This window comes from Manduca sexta, chromosome 14 (assembly GCF_014839805.1).
Source record: "Manduca sexta isolate Smith_Timp_Sample1 chromosome 14, JHU_Msex_v1.0, whole genome shotgun sequence".
NCBI lineage: Eukaryota > Metazoa > Arthropoda > Insecta > Lepidoptera > Sphingidae > Manduca > Manduca sexta.
The window spans coordinates 5,820,521-5,835,665 of record NC_051128.1 but is presented as its reverse complement, the minus strand read 5'-3'; the positions used below and the strand labels follow the sequence as shown (position 1 = coordinate 5,835,665).

General features: G+C 32.8%; 1 protein-coding gene across 2 annotated transcripts in view; it reads right to left on the bottom strand.

The window, feature by feature from the left end:
- Positions 1-916: 916 nt before the first annotated feature.
- Positions 917-15,145, bottom strand: part of LOC115447886 (protein singed wings 2) — a 38,598-nt gene continuing 24,369 nt past the window's right edge. For both annotated transcript variants that reach the window (XM_030175171.2, XM_037438546.1), the window contains exons 6-9: positions 14,909-15,082; positions 6,868-7,026; positions 4,916-5,116; positions 917-2,305 (exon numbers count right to left, since the gene is read on the bottom strand). In XM_030175171.2, the coding sequence (XP_030031031.1) occupies positions 2,123-2,305; positions 4,916-5,116; positions 6,868-7,026; positions 14,909-15,082 (717 nt within the window). In that variant the 3' untranslated portion in view covers positions 917-2,122. The remainder of the gene's footprint in view (positions 2,306-4,915; positions 5,117-6,867; positions 7,027-14,908; positions 15,083-15,145) is intronic.

Sequence of the window (15,145 nt, the reverse complement as noted above, 5' to 3'; positions counted from 1 at the left end):
CTGTATACCTATACTTAACGTATAAAGGAGCTAGAACCCAACCCATGTGTAGTTATTTTAAGCCTACAGGTGAATCATTACAATTTGAAGCTGCTTTTAACTTCGGTATGAATATTTTATGTCCTAAAAACGATAAAAACTACGAAGTCATTTTATATTTAGTCAGTAGGCCCGATTCTGTAGTTTAATCCGTTTTTAGCTATTACAGGCATACGTATTAAACGACAGCTTAATCTTAAAACCCTCAAGTAAAAGAGTTAAAAAAATCTAAGCAATAAATAAAGAAATCTAAAATATACGACTATCAATGCTGTCCTTCAATTAGAACGCACGTAATTGCTACAAGGCGGACTTACCCCAAGACGGAATATGGCTCTCTAACTATGATATATATTATGTGTAGCCAGCCATAGCATTCCGTGTACTAAGTTCCAGTAACCCAATGTCATTGTAGGCTACCAAGGCCACTGTGATCGATGGACGTCAACCTTTCTTTGAGTTATTGCGTTTCTGGACATTGAAGTAACTCAAATATACTAACATTTATATCACCCAAGGATTACGTAGAAATTATCACATAAATATCAAAGTCAAAGGAAGAAGCAATAAACTCCATCAACAAATAAACATCTATAAATAACAATTTAATTAAATATTTTGCATTAGAGAAATATGGAAAATCATTATAATCAGAGCAATCGGAGAGGGATATTAAATACACAGTTTTATAATACCAAAATATTTATTCGGCATATTTATTGACATATAAAGTGCCTTATTTCATGATTGCTCAAGAACATAATATTAGCTCTATGTGCCTAGAATGACAGAGATTACACAAAAATATAATATTATATTTAAAAATTGATTTATTAACTATTTTTTTTTAATTGTGGGGAATTATACAATTCCCCACAATTTTCACATTTACATAGTCTAACTATCTATAAATAAGAAAGAATCCCTATTTCCCTTGATCATGCCAAAACTTGAGAACAACTTAACCGATTTCATTTCTTATTTTAAAGTTCTCTAACATTTTCTAGAAGGTTCTTACGGAAAGGCAAATTAATAAAAATGGAAAATTTTAGAACACTTGCTATTGTAACTTCGCGCATATGATGAATGTGTAAGCTGCGTTTTGATTGTTTTCTACATGTGTGTAATAAACTCTTTCTAAACAGTTGGCCCGAATTGGATTCAATATTTAAGTGTTTTCGGGTGAGTCCTTGAATGATTTAGATTCAAAATTGGACCCGGTAGGTCGATACTCTAGTTCTAGAATATGATAGACTATGTGTTTATTAATTAACATCACTTTCATGAATGATAACGCGCGACGCTCGCCAATGTTTGCTTTACGAGGTCGAGGTGTCGTTTTTATAAAATTATCCCATCCTGGTATTAAAAAAATAATATTTATGCATATTATATTTACGATATAAATCTATGTAGTTACATGCATAACACAATATTTTACCGTAAATAGTATTTATACCACATTTTTTATAGAATTACGTTTTAAACAGCCACTAAGCAGTAAACCTTACTTACAAATTCTAAAATTATCACAATATGAGTCTACTGCCTCCATTTGATACGATTAGTGACAAGCACGTTCTCCTGCATGTATGACATGCAAAAGAGAATTATAATAAATAAATGTCCGTAAATTCCGTTTGCATAAATAGTATGTTTGTTTATCCATTTTAGGGTAAAGCACATAAAATTAACCTAATTGACTAAAGTCAAGTTACAGTATAAGTTTATGCTAAGCAGTAAAGTCCACACATAATAGAGGCCATAACCAAAATGCCTTTCTACAACGCTAACGCTAATACTATGTATGAGTTATGACATCCTAGCGATAGACTTATCGATAGACTGTTATTCTATAGCGTTAACGATTGTGAAAAAGGCATCTCGACTACACCTTCTGGTGTTGTTAAAAAATAGCGTATAAGTTACTCCAAAACACAATCTGTATACAAAATTTCATCCAAATCCGATGGTTCTTTTACTTCTTATCAACTAAACATATTTACGGAGTTTTCATTTATCTTAGTAAGATTTTTGTTCTCTCTCATTCCACTATCCAACTTTAGCACCAATAAAATAAAATTCACGGTAGTATCGAGGACAGCCACGGCAATTTCCCGGTAGATTTAAAACTGCGCCAGTCGTATAGAAATTTTCCGACAACTAATAAAATGAGTAGTAACAGCACCAGGTTCACGATATTCACTAAACTTATCGGCATCCCGGAGTCCGCAGTGCACACGATTCCCAAAGGTATTGTACTGATCTGAAACAATGAATAATATGTTTTAATAAATATAATTGTGTGTACTTAAGTTCTTTGTGGACTTATATTATTGACGGTTAAGTATGAGTGATCGAGTGTTAAGAATAAAAACAAGTTAGATTAAGGTGTAAGACTAATAAACCGTTTTAACTGCAATGTGTTAAAATTAAATTCATTAATATATATTTTTAAAGATATTACAATTATTTAAATTTCTTCCCGACTTCATTACTATTTTCCTACCAACTTCACCTCCTTAGAGTCGCCACTCTAATAAGACCGCCACCTTAGTGGGATCGGGCAACTTTCTGCTCTCTCTCTCTCTCTTGGTGACAAAAGGCTTAAGTGTATGTGTATTCTATTACGAAATAATTGATATAGCTATGTTTTTTTCCCTCTCAGTAGTGTAGGAGGCTCGTGCCCAACAGTATACAGGGCTAATACTATATTATGTTTTTTTAATAAAGCTAAGGTTGCTTCGGTAAACCTGCCCGATCCATGCGCATCTGTCCCTGACATAAAACCAATAAAGAAGAAATGTATGAGAAATTTATCAATACAAATCTCATCTGGAATACATATTTTTGCCTCAATAAATACCTTTAACATCCCTTTTAAATTCCTTATCCTATTAAAAAAATGTTTCTATTAAAAAGTTCTTGTAATATGTCGAGTGAACGAAGTCTTACAATATGTATTTTTTATATTTGCTTTCACAATCCCGAAAACCGGAAAAATACTCGAACGAATTATAAAATATTAGGTACATGATATGTTCAGCATTGTTATATCGTATTTTTCTAAGAACTTCATATTCATAATACACTAGTGTCATCGATAAAAGCCCGGTTCCTAACAAGGCCCACCATTCATGACTTTAGTATTTTTTTTTTGTAGTTCAAAAATATATTGCAATTTTTTGTTAGTTGCTAATCAAAGGATTTTATGACAATTTTAAAATTATGTGGGCCTTAAAGGGTTTTATTATCTTATAAATAACTGCCTACGTAATCAGTAAAGAAAACCTTCATTTCATTCCATGACGCAGTTTTAAAGCTCTTTAAATGACTGTTTCGTTATTATGAACCTTAGAGAAACGATCATATAAGCACTACCAATTTAAGTTTATTCGTGTGTAACTTGGGCCATATTTGATCATTAAAATCAGAGTTAGTAAATATTACTTACAACTTTAGATTATTATCCGACCGAGTTATGGTAAAACATACAAACTACTTTTAAGCAACATTTATGGACTATTATTTGTTACAGCTTTTCTATATATGAAAAAAGTCTGCATTGGTTTACCCATACTTTTTGTGTCAGATATGTATCTTATCGTGTTTTGCTGAACACTAAGTATCCTATTTAGATTAATTGCGCGTTGAATATTAAAAACGAATTTTTTGATGATTTGAGGGTTAACATTTTGACAAAGCTAGACAGGATGTTTGTGTAATTGTTGAACCGTATGTTTGGATGCTTGTTAGAAATAAATGTAGAAACTATTAAATTAATTTGTATATTTTATTTACAGGTAAACAAATCTCTAAACTAAAAAAAAGACAGTATTTTTTTCCGAAAACTACACAGCATCAGTTTTATTCCAGGAATACAAGCGAGCGATACGTCTTCATGCAGACACTGAATCAATGTAAAACAAAACAACTTCTATCACTTTACCTATACTTATATATACAATATTTGTATATAAATATAAATATATATACTTTATATATATAAAGTTTGTTTGTTTGAAGGCGCTAATCTCAAAAACTACTGAACCGATTTTGAACTTTGTTTTTGACTTATAGGAAGCTACATTACTCCTGAACGCTATAGGCTAATTTTATCCCAGGAAAATATTGATCCTTGAAAAAAATTTTTACTCAGCCGAAGCCGCAAAGAAGAGCTAGTTTATGTATACAATAATACTATTCATATTAATTGTTGAATTTTACCCAATTTCTATCTTCATTTAGAAACAATGATCATTATTTTAAACCAACAATAAAGATAAATTTTGTACGTTTAAATAACATTCTAATAACTGTACTTGTTGTTTATTATTCCTTTATGTTTTATTATTATAGGACCATTTAAAACAATTCTGTTCTCGCACTGTTCTGCATGCCAAAACTTAATTAAAATATTAATTGAATTGTAAAACACGTGTACACTTTTAAGGATTTATAAAAAACCTTGGACGTAAATATCACAGTTATTAATTAACCTTTCACTTATATGTTACTTTAGCCGATAAATACTTTCCATGTATGAAACTTATGTCCCAAAATAAGTACACTGAGATGCAATAAACTGCAAACATGATTTAAAATATATATATAACAAAACCATCTCGTCCCGCTGCGCGACAGAACGACAATACAAGCAAGAAGATACAGATTAATTAATAATCATTTTATTTTATTTTAAATTCCTTTTAGACTGATCATGTTGTATTTCGTACGATGCTTCTGTTTAAGTTAATTGTTATGTATAGTTGTAACAGGGCTTCAGATTTTCTTTTTTTTTTTTTGTTTAGCATAGTCTTATATTTGTTTAGTCTGTAGTCTGTAACTCTACCTAATAAATAAATACAGAACTTACTTGCGCTAATGAGGTCTTCTTATCGCTCGACTTCGAACACTTGATATCCGGCAGGTCACGTATAACCCTTTTGTATTTTAACAGCAATCCTTGGAACCTAGGAATGTAGAGGCAGTCACATCTCCAAGGATTATGTCCAAGGTATACGTGCATTATGTTATTATTGACCTGGAACGCCTTGTCGAACGCGTACACTGGGATCTGTAAAATAATAATAATTAAAATTAGACAGAGGTGCAGCCGAGCTAACCTACCCCAAACCTTGTGCGCTCGGTCTTCACACCAAATGCACGCCCATGCATAAGGGGACATTTGTCGCAGCCCTCATGATACAGTTAAGTATGTACCTCGTGGTTGGTAATATACATTAAGGCCTATAAGGGCTCGTGAACATTTCCCTTCTTTTTTCCCTGCGCCTATGCTATGGGATTCCCATCCTTCCCCCAATTTCTACTCCACTCGCCTCCAGGCCCCTGGAGTCGCTAAGTCGAGGGATTCCAGTACCCCGTTCACAGGTTTCCTCCTGTGCAGACTGAAGGGACGCCTACACAAAAAAAACCAACCGACCCTGTACATACGTACATTACATAATTTGTCTAAGTTTTTCCTAGTATTAAGCATATTCGAATAAGTAAAATGTAGGGCTAACCAACAATGCTTTCTGTCCACATCGATTAAACTCCTACTTCAAGCTCAAGGACGTCGTTTGTTTGCCCAGCCAGCGGCTATCATTCACCACATTAACCTCGCTTAAAGGCGTGGCAATAATGCAAATGGACTGAATAATGGACGGCCAATCTATCTACACTATGCACCACAAAGTCATAAGGGAAAAGCCACACAAAGCGAAATCGAGTTAACTGAACCATTATTGTCAAATAATCTAACAAAGTTGTGCTCGCAAATGCAGCCGCTTCGTTTAAATTAATTTACTAGTGCATTAAACGTTTCATCGCGCCTTTTTAGCGATAGACAAGAGTTAACACACCTTCATTTCCTTATCTATGTTAGGTCTCGCGTTATTGGATGTATTAGTTCATATTTAGCTGCCACCATTCAAGACTCTGGGCTAATACTGGACAGTACCTAAGGAACGAACCTCAGAGCTCAATACGGCAATCATCTTACAAAATACTACTTGTATAAAAAATTAACTTAGATGAGATATTAATAACACGTATATTAATTATAATAAATATTATGTATTAATAACCTACTCTAATTATAAGTACCAATATAATAAATTAGCATGCTGTTAACGGTACACATCTACACATATTATAAAACAATGTGCCCTTTTCTGCCTGTCTGTATGTTATCGATTTTCTCAAAATCTACTGCAGGGATTTTTATGAAATTTGGTATGGAAATAGTTTAAAACCCTAGGAAGATTATAAGGCTACTATCTATCCCGGGAAAATATATAGCGGGCCTTTTATCCCGGAAAACTCCTTCACGCGGCTGAAGCCGCCAACAAAACCTAGTATAATATTTAAAACATAACAATTAATACCATGTTTTTATCAAAGTATATTGATTTTGATATCAAAAGGCCAAACTCATACGTGCAACGGTTAACCACATAACCTGACCAAAACACAATTCATAATAACCACGCTGCAACTAGATCAAAGAACAAATCATATAAGTACCAAACATTTGTGATATTACATTTCAACTCTGACACTTTATACCAATACCAAAAAGCTTTCGTTTACAAACTAAAACAATAATGTTGTAATTATAATAAGCATTATGGTATAAGTTACCGCCAATATTTCTTATGGAATGAAAACAAATTCTACGAATTTTAGTAAGATATAAACTTTTTAGTCCCTACATATTCAGTACATTATGACTTTGAACGCTGGATCTTCGATAAATAACAGCTAAATCTTAATAAACTTAGTTTTACTTCAATAAAAAGCATTATTTCTGTAATTGACTCTTACCTGCTCGAGCATATTCCCGCGAAGACTGAGCACTCGGAATTTTGAGAACCATTCGGATCCCTCGAGCTCTTTCACTGCTGAAATGCTGTTGTTGTCCAGGTAAAGATCCGCAAGCTTCGTGTAATGCGGATTTTGTATTATACCTCTTATTGTATTGATCTGTTAACAAATATTATTTTTTAAGTATTTCTATTGATTTTATTTAGTGACGCCAGCTATTGCAACAATATACGCATGTAACAAAATCAAATTACTTCATGATATGTACACAAATCACGCCTTTATCTCCGAAGAGGTACTTCGCATGTGTTTTCAGTCCCAATATATGATAGGAGCCTATTGCTATATCGGGCACAAATTCCAGACTCCGCGCAAGTCCTGTCTTTTTTTGTTTTTAGGCGTCCCTGCAGTCAACACCGAAGAAAGCCTGCGAATGGTATACTGAACTCCCCCGGCTTATTGACTGCAGAGGCCCGATGGAGAGTGGGGAAGGAAATCAGAGAAGGAAAAATGAGGAAGGATGAGAACTTACTAGGATTAGCGGAGGGGAAAAGGAGGGGGGTAATGATCGCGAGACCTTTAGGCTTTAGTGTGAAGTTACTACCACGAGGTATTCACATACTTAACTGTATAACTAAGGCCGCGGTAAATGTGTTTGGTGTGCTGACCGAAGGCACAAGAATTGCCTCTTGACTTAACTCATGTTATATGTGAATATTTATAGAAAAACTAACATGTAGAAACGAATTTCCTTTGCCTGGTTCGTCCCAATTTTGATTATTTGTGAATACCGAGATCTAGTTTCACAAAAGGAAAAGGTTTGTCTCGTTGTGTTCCACACAAAGAAATAATGATGCTACAGGTTTGTTCTAATGGCTAATTGGAAATTATAATAAGGATGTAAGGATCAAGTATTAATTAGATTCTATATTGACAAAGTGGACGAGCCGCGGACTTGTCAGTTTTGTTAATTAACAAAATTTTATGACGAAATTATTTTCTGCCGGTGACTGATTTCAGCAACTTCGTTATTCTTAATTAAAGCACACAACTTCAATAACATTATTACGCAGATAAATTAATTACTAATCTTTGAAATTACTTCGCTAGGAATTAAATAGCATTTCATTGACAAACTTAGAATAAAATATTAGATTTTTTATTGATACACATTCCTTAATAGGTCGATTCAAATTTCGGCGATTTTATAGTTTCAATTACAACGAGCGCAAATATTCACAAAAATTAACGGTATATTTATGTAAGTAAAAACGTTAGGATTTAATTATTAAACCCAAAAACCCTCCAATCTCACAATGGAAGCTTATCGGATTCATTTAATTAGTGAACAAAGGCTGAAATGATTTCGGCGGAATATGCTCATGGATATCACCTAAAGCTAATCTACTCTCATCTCCTAAATCCAATTTCGAACTGCAGAATGAATTTTTAATAAATTCATAAAATGTAAAGAACTCAATCATGTAAAAAAAAATCCCCGTGATTTCAAAGTTGAAAACAATTCTTAGCAATGTTACGGTTGTTATCTCTGTTATCAACTTCATAAATTATTTTCTTCTCCTTTACCTAGATTTATTCAGAGATGTTTCTTCCTTGCTTAGCTATTATTTTTTGTTTACTTCTCTCTTAGCAAGCTCAACAAAAACAATGAAGTAATGGAATATTACTTGAATTTCCAAGCGCTACGCCGCCTTAAATTTCTAGTAACTATATTTCTTTTCATAAACCTTTGGTAGTTGAAAAAACGCTATACTGGTTATTCCCTGAAGACCGTTCTATATTTATTGTAGGTAGGCAGTAGCTGGAAACGCAGTATTAAATGGCATAGTTTATGAAAAAATATTTGAATGCGTTATAGAATATAAAAGTCACACATAACTTTATGAGTATAGTATATAGCAATTCCAGACCGACAACACCCAGATTGTAATAATTATATTTTTGCACAAATTGTGTTTTATGTCACGTGATTCTGTGTTTTATTAAGAATAATTTCCAATAATAAAAGATAAATAAAGTATTTAGTATTATTCAGTTTTCTAATTTCTATCAACATGAGAATTTTAAATCTATTTTTTCAACTTGAATAAATATAACACAGGACTTTGTAATAGTAACCCAGCGAAATGCCGTTTTACTACAAAAATTTGTTGTATAATGTGATGAAAAATAAACACAACATCTCCAAAATATAAGACAGAAAACTAATTTTAGATACATTTTTTCTAACCGAAAATTACACGACAACCCAACCGTTCACGCATCACAGCGTCTAAGCAACGCATAATTAAATTTCATACTGTGTCCCATCATAATTTAATATATCAAAGACAACTAATTTATTTTGAAAATGATTCTCATATAGTTGAAGCATTGTATTTGAAACATACTAGGTTGTAACATAGTAACGTAAATTATTTCCACAATATTATGCATGATGTTCTTTCCTACAGTTAATTTTAATACAAAAGCCGTTTATATTTTCTGAGAAAATTGTGCAACTAAACCGCGGATGGTGGCTTTGTTATGTATTATACTCTTATGAATGTCATAATGAAAAATTATGAATGTGGAAAGCAACATTACGAGCAATACTAGGTAGCTTATTTCTTGTTTTTACGTCCTGGAGTCTCACAAACGAAATATATAAAACAGAATTTAGCACTACGTGTCCAAACTCGTAAAACAATTTGGCCACCCCAATATGAAAGGAAGCGAAAGTTTTCACATGTTACCATAATATAATTTATTAGTTTCATTATTATTTATGAAAAAGTAGTTTTTTCTTTTTCTTATGCAGTCCAACGTAAAGTTAGAATAATATCCAGAAATCTCACAAAACCAGTGAAATCCTATTACAATAATGACTTTTAAGGATAAAAACGGATGTGAGAGGATGGCGATTATCCAGTTTGCATACCTCAAAAAATGCAACAGCTGAGCCATGAGCTTTTACTCTGCCGATTTGTTTTAAAGCTGTGTTACCACTATAAATAATAATATGTAAACCCATTCTTGACTTTATCAAAATTTATACGTAAACTTTGTTTAGATAGCAGCATTGACTTTATTGGTGTTGCGGATCCAGACTAATTATATTCTCTTGAAAACTGATTTATTTAGATGGCGCATATTTCATCAAAGTCAATGCATCGATGTTGACCTATAGCAATACTAACTATAACACACCTACAATTAAGCTATTTGCCGAAATACATACAATAAGGAAAAAATAATTTATAGGAACCTGTATTTATCTTAGAAAAATATAAAGTGAGACTTTTATCATAGAAAATCTTTTTAAACGCTGGTGGCGCAGCTGGAAAAATCTAGTAATATATAAACATTAGTTTTACTGTTCCACAAGCATTGCAAAGTTTTTCATCACTCAAATAATAAGAAATAGAAATAGAAATAAGAAATCTTTATTTGGAATAAATAATACAGTTTTTTTAAAAATACAATGTTCGAAAATATCTGCATTAGTTGGGTAACTGTGTCGCAGATATTAACGCCCACCTCCGTAAAGTCGATAGTTGTATTCCACAATGTAAAGAAAACTTTCAAAAGGTACTTAAATCAAAACAAACAAAAAATGTGTGTGTGTGTGGTTGTGTGTGTGTTAGTGTGTGTGTGTGTGTGTGAGTTTGTCTGTGTGTGCGTGTGTGTGTGTGTGTATGTATGCATGTTTATGTGTCCTATTATTTTCCTATTTTTATGAATGATTCTGTATCCTCATATGAAAGGGTTAACAGCCATTTTGTTGTTACAGATTTACATTCACGTAAAGTAAGGGAATATAAGTTAAGAAACTTGTTTGCTTTGTTATATAATCGGGGTCCAATAAAATAAAAATGTTGACTGGATGCAGCAGTTCTACAGGTGTCTGATTGACATACTAAATCTCTTCTTCGTTTTTGATACTGGGAGTAAAATGAAGCTCCGAATGTTGACGAAGAATAATTTGAAGGATAAAAAGTTGTCTTACAGAAAGTACTTTTGCAAGAGTATATATTTCAGTAGTTGAGTATAAGATTGGTTTATAAAACATAACCTTCAACACTGCCCTTTGAGCTCTTTCAAGGGTTAGCATTTTGGATACACCACAACCTCCCCAAGCAGTGATGCAGTAGGTTATGACAGACTGCGCTAGCGAGCAGTAGATTATTTTTAAAGTTTTTTGGTCAACTACAGGTCTGAGATTTTTAAAAATGTATATAAGTTTACGAATCCTACTTTTATTAAATTTATATGTTCATTCCAAATTAAGCGATTGTCAATTATTATTCCAAGATATTTTATTTTCGTTGTTGCAGTAATTGCTGGGCAAGTGCAGTTTTTCATTGTATTACATGAGGCATGTGCAATAAGTGTGAAAGATGAGGGAGGGAGAGAAGAGGATTTTAATGCAAAGCACATATATTTGGTTTTATTGACATTGAGGGTCAGCAGATTATACGCTAACCAGTTCATAACAACAGATAGTGATTGTTCAGCACGCAGCCTAGCTTGAGACCAGTTTTACCATGTATGAGTAGAACTGTGTCATCAGCATACATTATAATTTTGCAATTTGGTAACGATAATTGACAGAGTTCATTTATGTATATAGTAAACAAGGTAGGTCCAAGGACGCTACCTTGGGGACTCAAAATTAATGGATTCATCTTGGCTAATTTTATCTCCAATTTTAACATATTGAGACCGATCACTAAGGTAACTTTTAAAAATATCTAGAGCAATACCCCTAACACCTATGCGTTCCAGCTTTGTTATAAGTATGTCGATAGAGACGGTATCGAAAGCCTTTGATAGATCCAGAAATATACCAATTGTTTTTTTCTTTCATATCTAAGTCTTTTACAACGCTTTTAGTCAAATTTAATACTGCATCTTCAGTAGATTTACCCCTGTTTAAAGCCAAATTGGTTATCAGAAATAATGTTATATTTATTTATGTAATCTAATAATCTATTATTGAGTAACTTTTCAAGAATTTTTTGATAGTGTTGTCAATACCGAAATAGGCCTATAATTATCAACGTTGTTTTTGCCCGCTCTTATGAATAGGGTGTACGAGTGCTTTTTAAATACTTTCGGGAAAACTCCAGAAGAAAGGCATAGATTAAAAATATGAACAAGTACAGGAGTAATTGTTTGACTGATTGCTTTTATTATGGAGGTAGGTATTCCGTCCCAGCCAGTTGCAGTTGTAATTTTAAGACTAAGAATTAGTTGTTCTACTTCATTAGCACTTGTACTCATCAAACACATTGAATTTTGGGGGGGTGTTTTCTGAAAATAGTTTGAATAAATATTTTGGACTGGCTCAGTAATTTTAGATGCTAGGTTTTTACCAATGTTGGCGAAATAATGATTTACATAATTTACAGAACATATAGGATCATTGGCGTTGGTGAGAAGATCATGTGCATTGGAAGAAGTTTTATTAAAATTTCCTACCTTTTTATTAGATCCCACATAGCTTTAGGGTTTCTGTTTGTTTTTCAAATTGTGTGCGTTCATATTCCCGTTTAACTTTTTAATTGTATTGTTACAGAAGTTTCTATAGCGGTTATATGTAACTTTAATAATCTCATTGTCAGGATTTTTCACAGTTTTACGATAGAGTTTGTCGCGGTTTCGCATACAGCGTAAAGGCCAGGCGTAATCCAGGGCTTACGTATTACGTTTTTACTAGGAATTATTTTAATTAAAGTATGTGATGTGATAATGTCTGAAATAATTTTTACAAGCAAGGTAGTTGCTTCATCAGGATTTTCACATCTTAAAACAGCGGAGTAGTCAAAGTTTCGAAGATTATTGATGCAGGCTGTTTCGTCTATACGTTTTGTTAAACGCTGCAAATTATGGTTTGTTTTTATATTAATATTTGCAATAAGCATTACTGGGGCGTGATCTGTAATAGATGAATCTAGAACTAAAGCAGTAGCTTCTTTTTTTGTTTTTAATATTATATGGTCGAGACAATTTGTATTCCGAGTCGGTAAAGTATGTGCTGGAATTAGGGCATGAAAAGTAAGAGCATTCAGATAAGGGTCAGAATTTGGGTCGTTACTATTAAGTCCAATATTTATATTGATGTCTCCAATAACAGCAATATTTTGGTAGTTGTTTAAGGACTGTAATACCGAATCGAGCGAGATCACAAAATTGTCAATGTTTTTATAGGAAGGGGACGATAGAGTGCAATACAAGCAAAGTTATTATATCTGAGAACTAAGCAATTAGCTTCCAGAAAGTTTGGTATCTCAACAGCAAAATTTAGTGAATATCTTGTGTAAGCAACTACCCCATCATTTTGGTTTGTATAATTAGACATAAAAGAATTATAGCCAGGAAGTTCTGGTAGAAGAGGGCATTTACTTAACCAACATTCTGATAAAATGATAACATCCACTTGCACCTGGATCCGCACCAATAAAGTTAATAGATCATCAAAATTATGACTTATGCTCCTAATATTAATATGCAGTATTTTAAGTGGGTTTACAGCTTTATCTACGTAAACCTGACACATTTCTGGAGAACAGGAATAAGCTTTAGAAACTTCTATCTGTTCAATTTCATTAATAAAATTTATATGGTCCATAATTAATTAGTAACAATTTTAAAAAAGGAATAAAAATATAGAATGTAGAAAAATATCGTTTGTAAATCTGTACTTAAGGAGAACGAAAAATATATTATAAAATGAGGAAATAAGTAGGACAAAAAGTGTGAAAAGTGAATCCGTGAGACTCAATTGTATATATGGCGTATGAGTGTGTGTATGTGTGTGTAAAATATAACTTATATTATAGTCTAAGGTTAAGTAACAATATGAGATCAAATGTATCATTTCTTTTGGTATACAAATTAAAAGAGAGTTATGAAAAGAATTATATAATACTAAAACTAATTTATGAAAAGAATTATATAATACTAATAGTAAAATGTTTTGCAGCTTAATCGAGTTACAAAACATAACATATTCGTAGTAACATATATGTATACACGAACAATGAAGAGATTCTCTACAAAATGACGCTATAATTTCATTATTTTGTTACTGTTTGCCGCATAAATAGAGTTAATGCTTTGTTCATTTAATATTAAGGCATAAAATAAACAAAACAGGAGCTATTATGAATAACTGTATAACAAATAAAGGCTTAAATTTAAATCAACTTGCATTTCGTTTCCTGACTGATAGTAAAGTTACGACTTGCGAAGCGCTTTATGAATCAAAGGGTTTTATAATCTAAAATCTGCCAACGCTTTCACGCCACTTTATGAATTTAATTCACGGAGTTTACCCGCGGGTAAAGCGGACGCTATATCCTACTGTATCTATATGTTATTCTGGGTCATTTTAAATTGCGTTATTATATGAAACCACAAACTTATTTTCTTGAAAATAACACTTTATAATCAGTTATTGGAACCGTAGATTTAAAATACAAAAGAAAATGTAAGATTCGCACTAAATAAATATTAAAAATTTATTAAAAATCAGAAAAGTAAAAACGGGATTTTTGATGATTTTGGCACAATGTTAGCTAACGTAAAGACGAGTATGTAGTTTCATTAATAACACAATGTCAAAATAGCTTTAAAGACACATCTCTATAATGTATACACGAAAGTATGAGAAATTGTATGAATCGAACGCTAGATGGATTCGAGTGAACAGACAGATCACCTTCTGCATTAACACATAAACATCTTGCCTCAGAATGTACGATTCCAGTGGGATTTTGTTTCAAGTAAAGACTTCATGCTTTTATGGCTCTAAAAACTTTTCTATTCCTTGATTAATATGCATACTAACATTACGAATGTGGAAGGAAGTCTCTGCCTATCTACTACGTCTAGACCAATGATCTGATTGTGATAAAATTATTTATAGTGTTACCTTAAATAATTAGAGAGGTTATAGGCTCCTTAATTTAGCGGGCGAGGTCGCAAGCAAAAGCTAATGTTATTCTAACATCAAAAAGTTGTCATACCATTTTACCTTGTTGCCCTCAAGGCGGAGTGTGGTGGTGCTCGGCGGCAAGGCCGGCGGCGGCTCCTCGAGCTGCCGTCTCGAACAGTTCACTGTTATTAGTGGTATCACAGCGCCGGTCGGATCCGATACCACGTGCGTCATAATACAGACGCACGGATCTGGACAAGTTAGCTTCGTCGTCTGCAAAACAGGGTCTATTGTCAATTTTTCCTCAGATTTACAATATTTTGTTAGGCTCTAAGT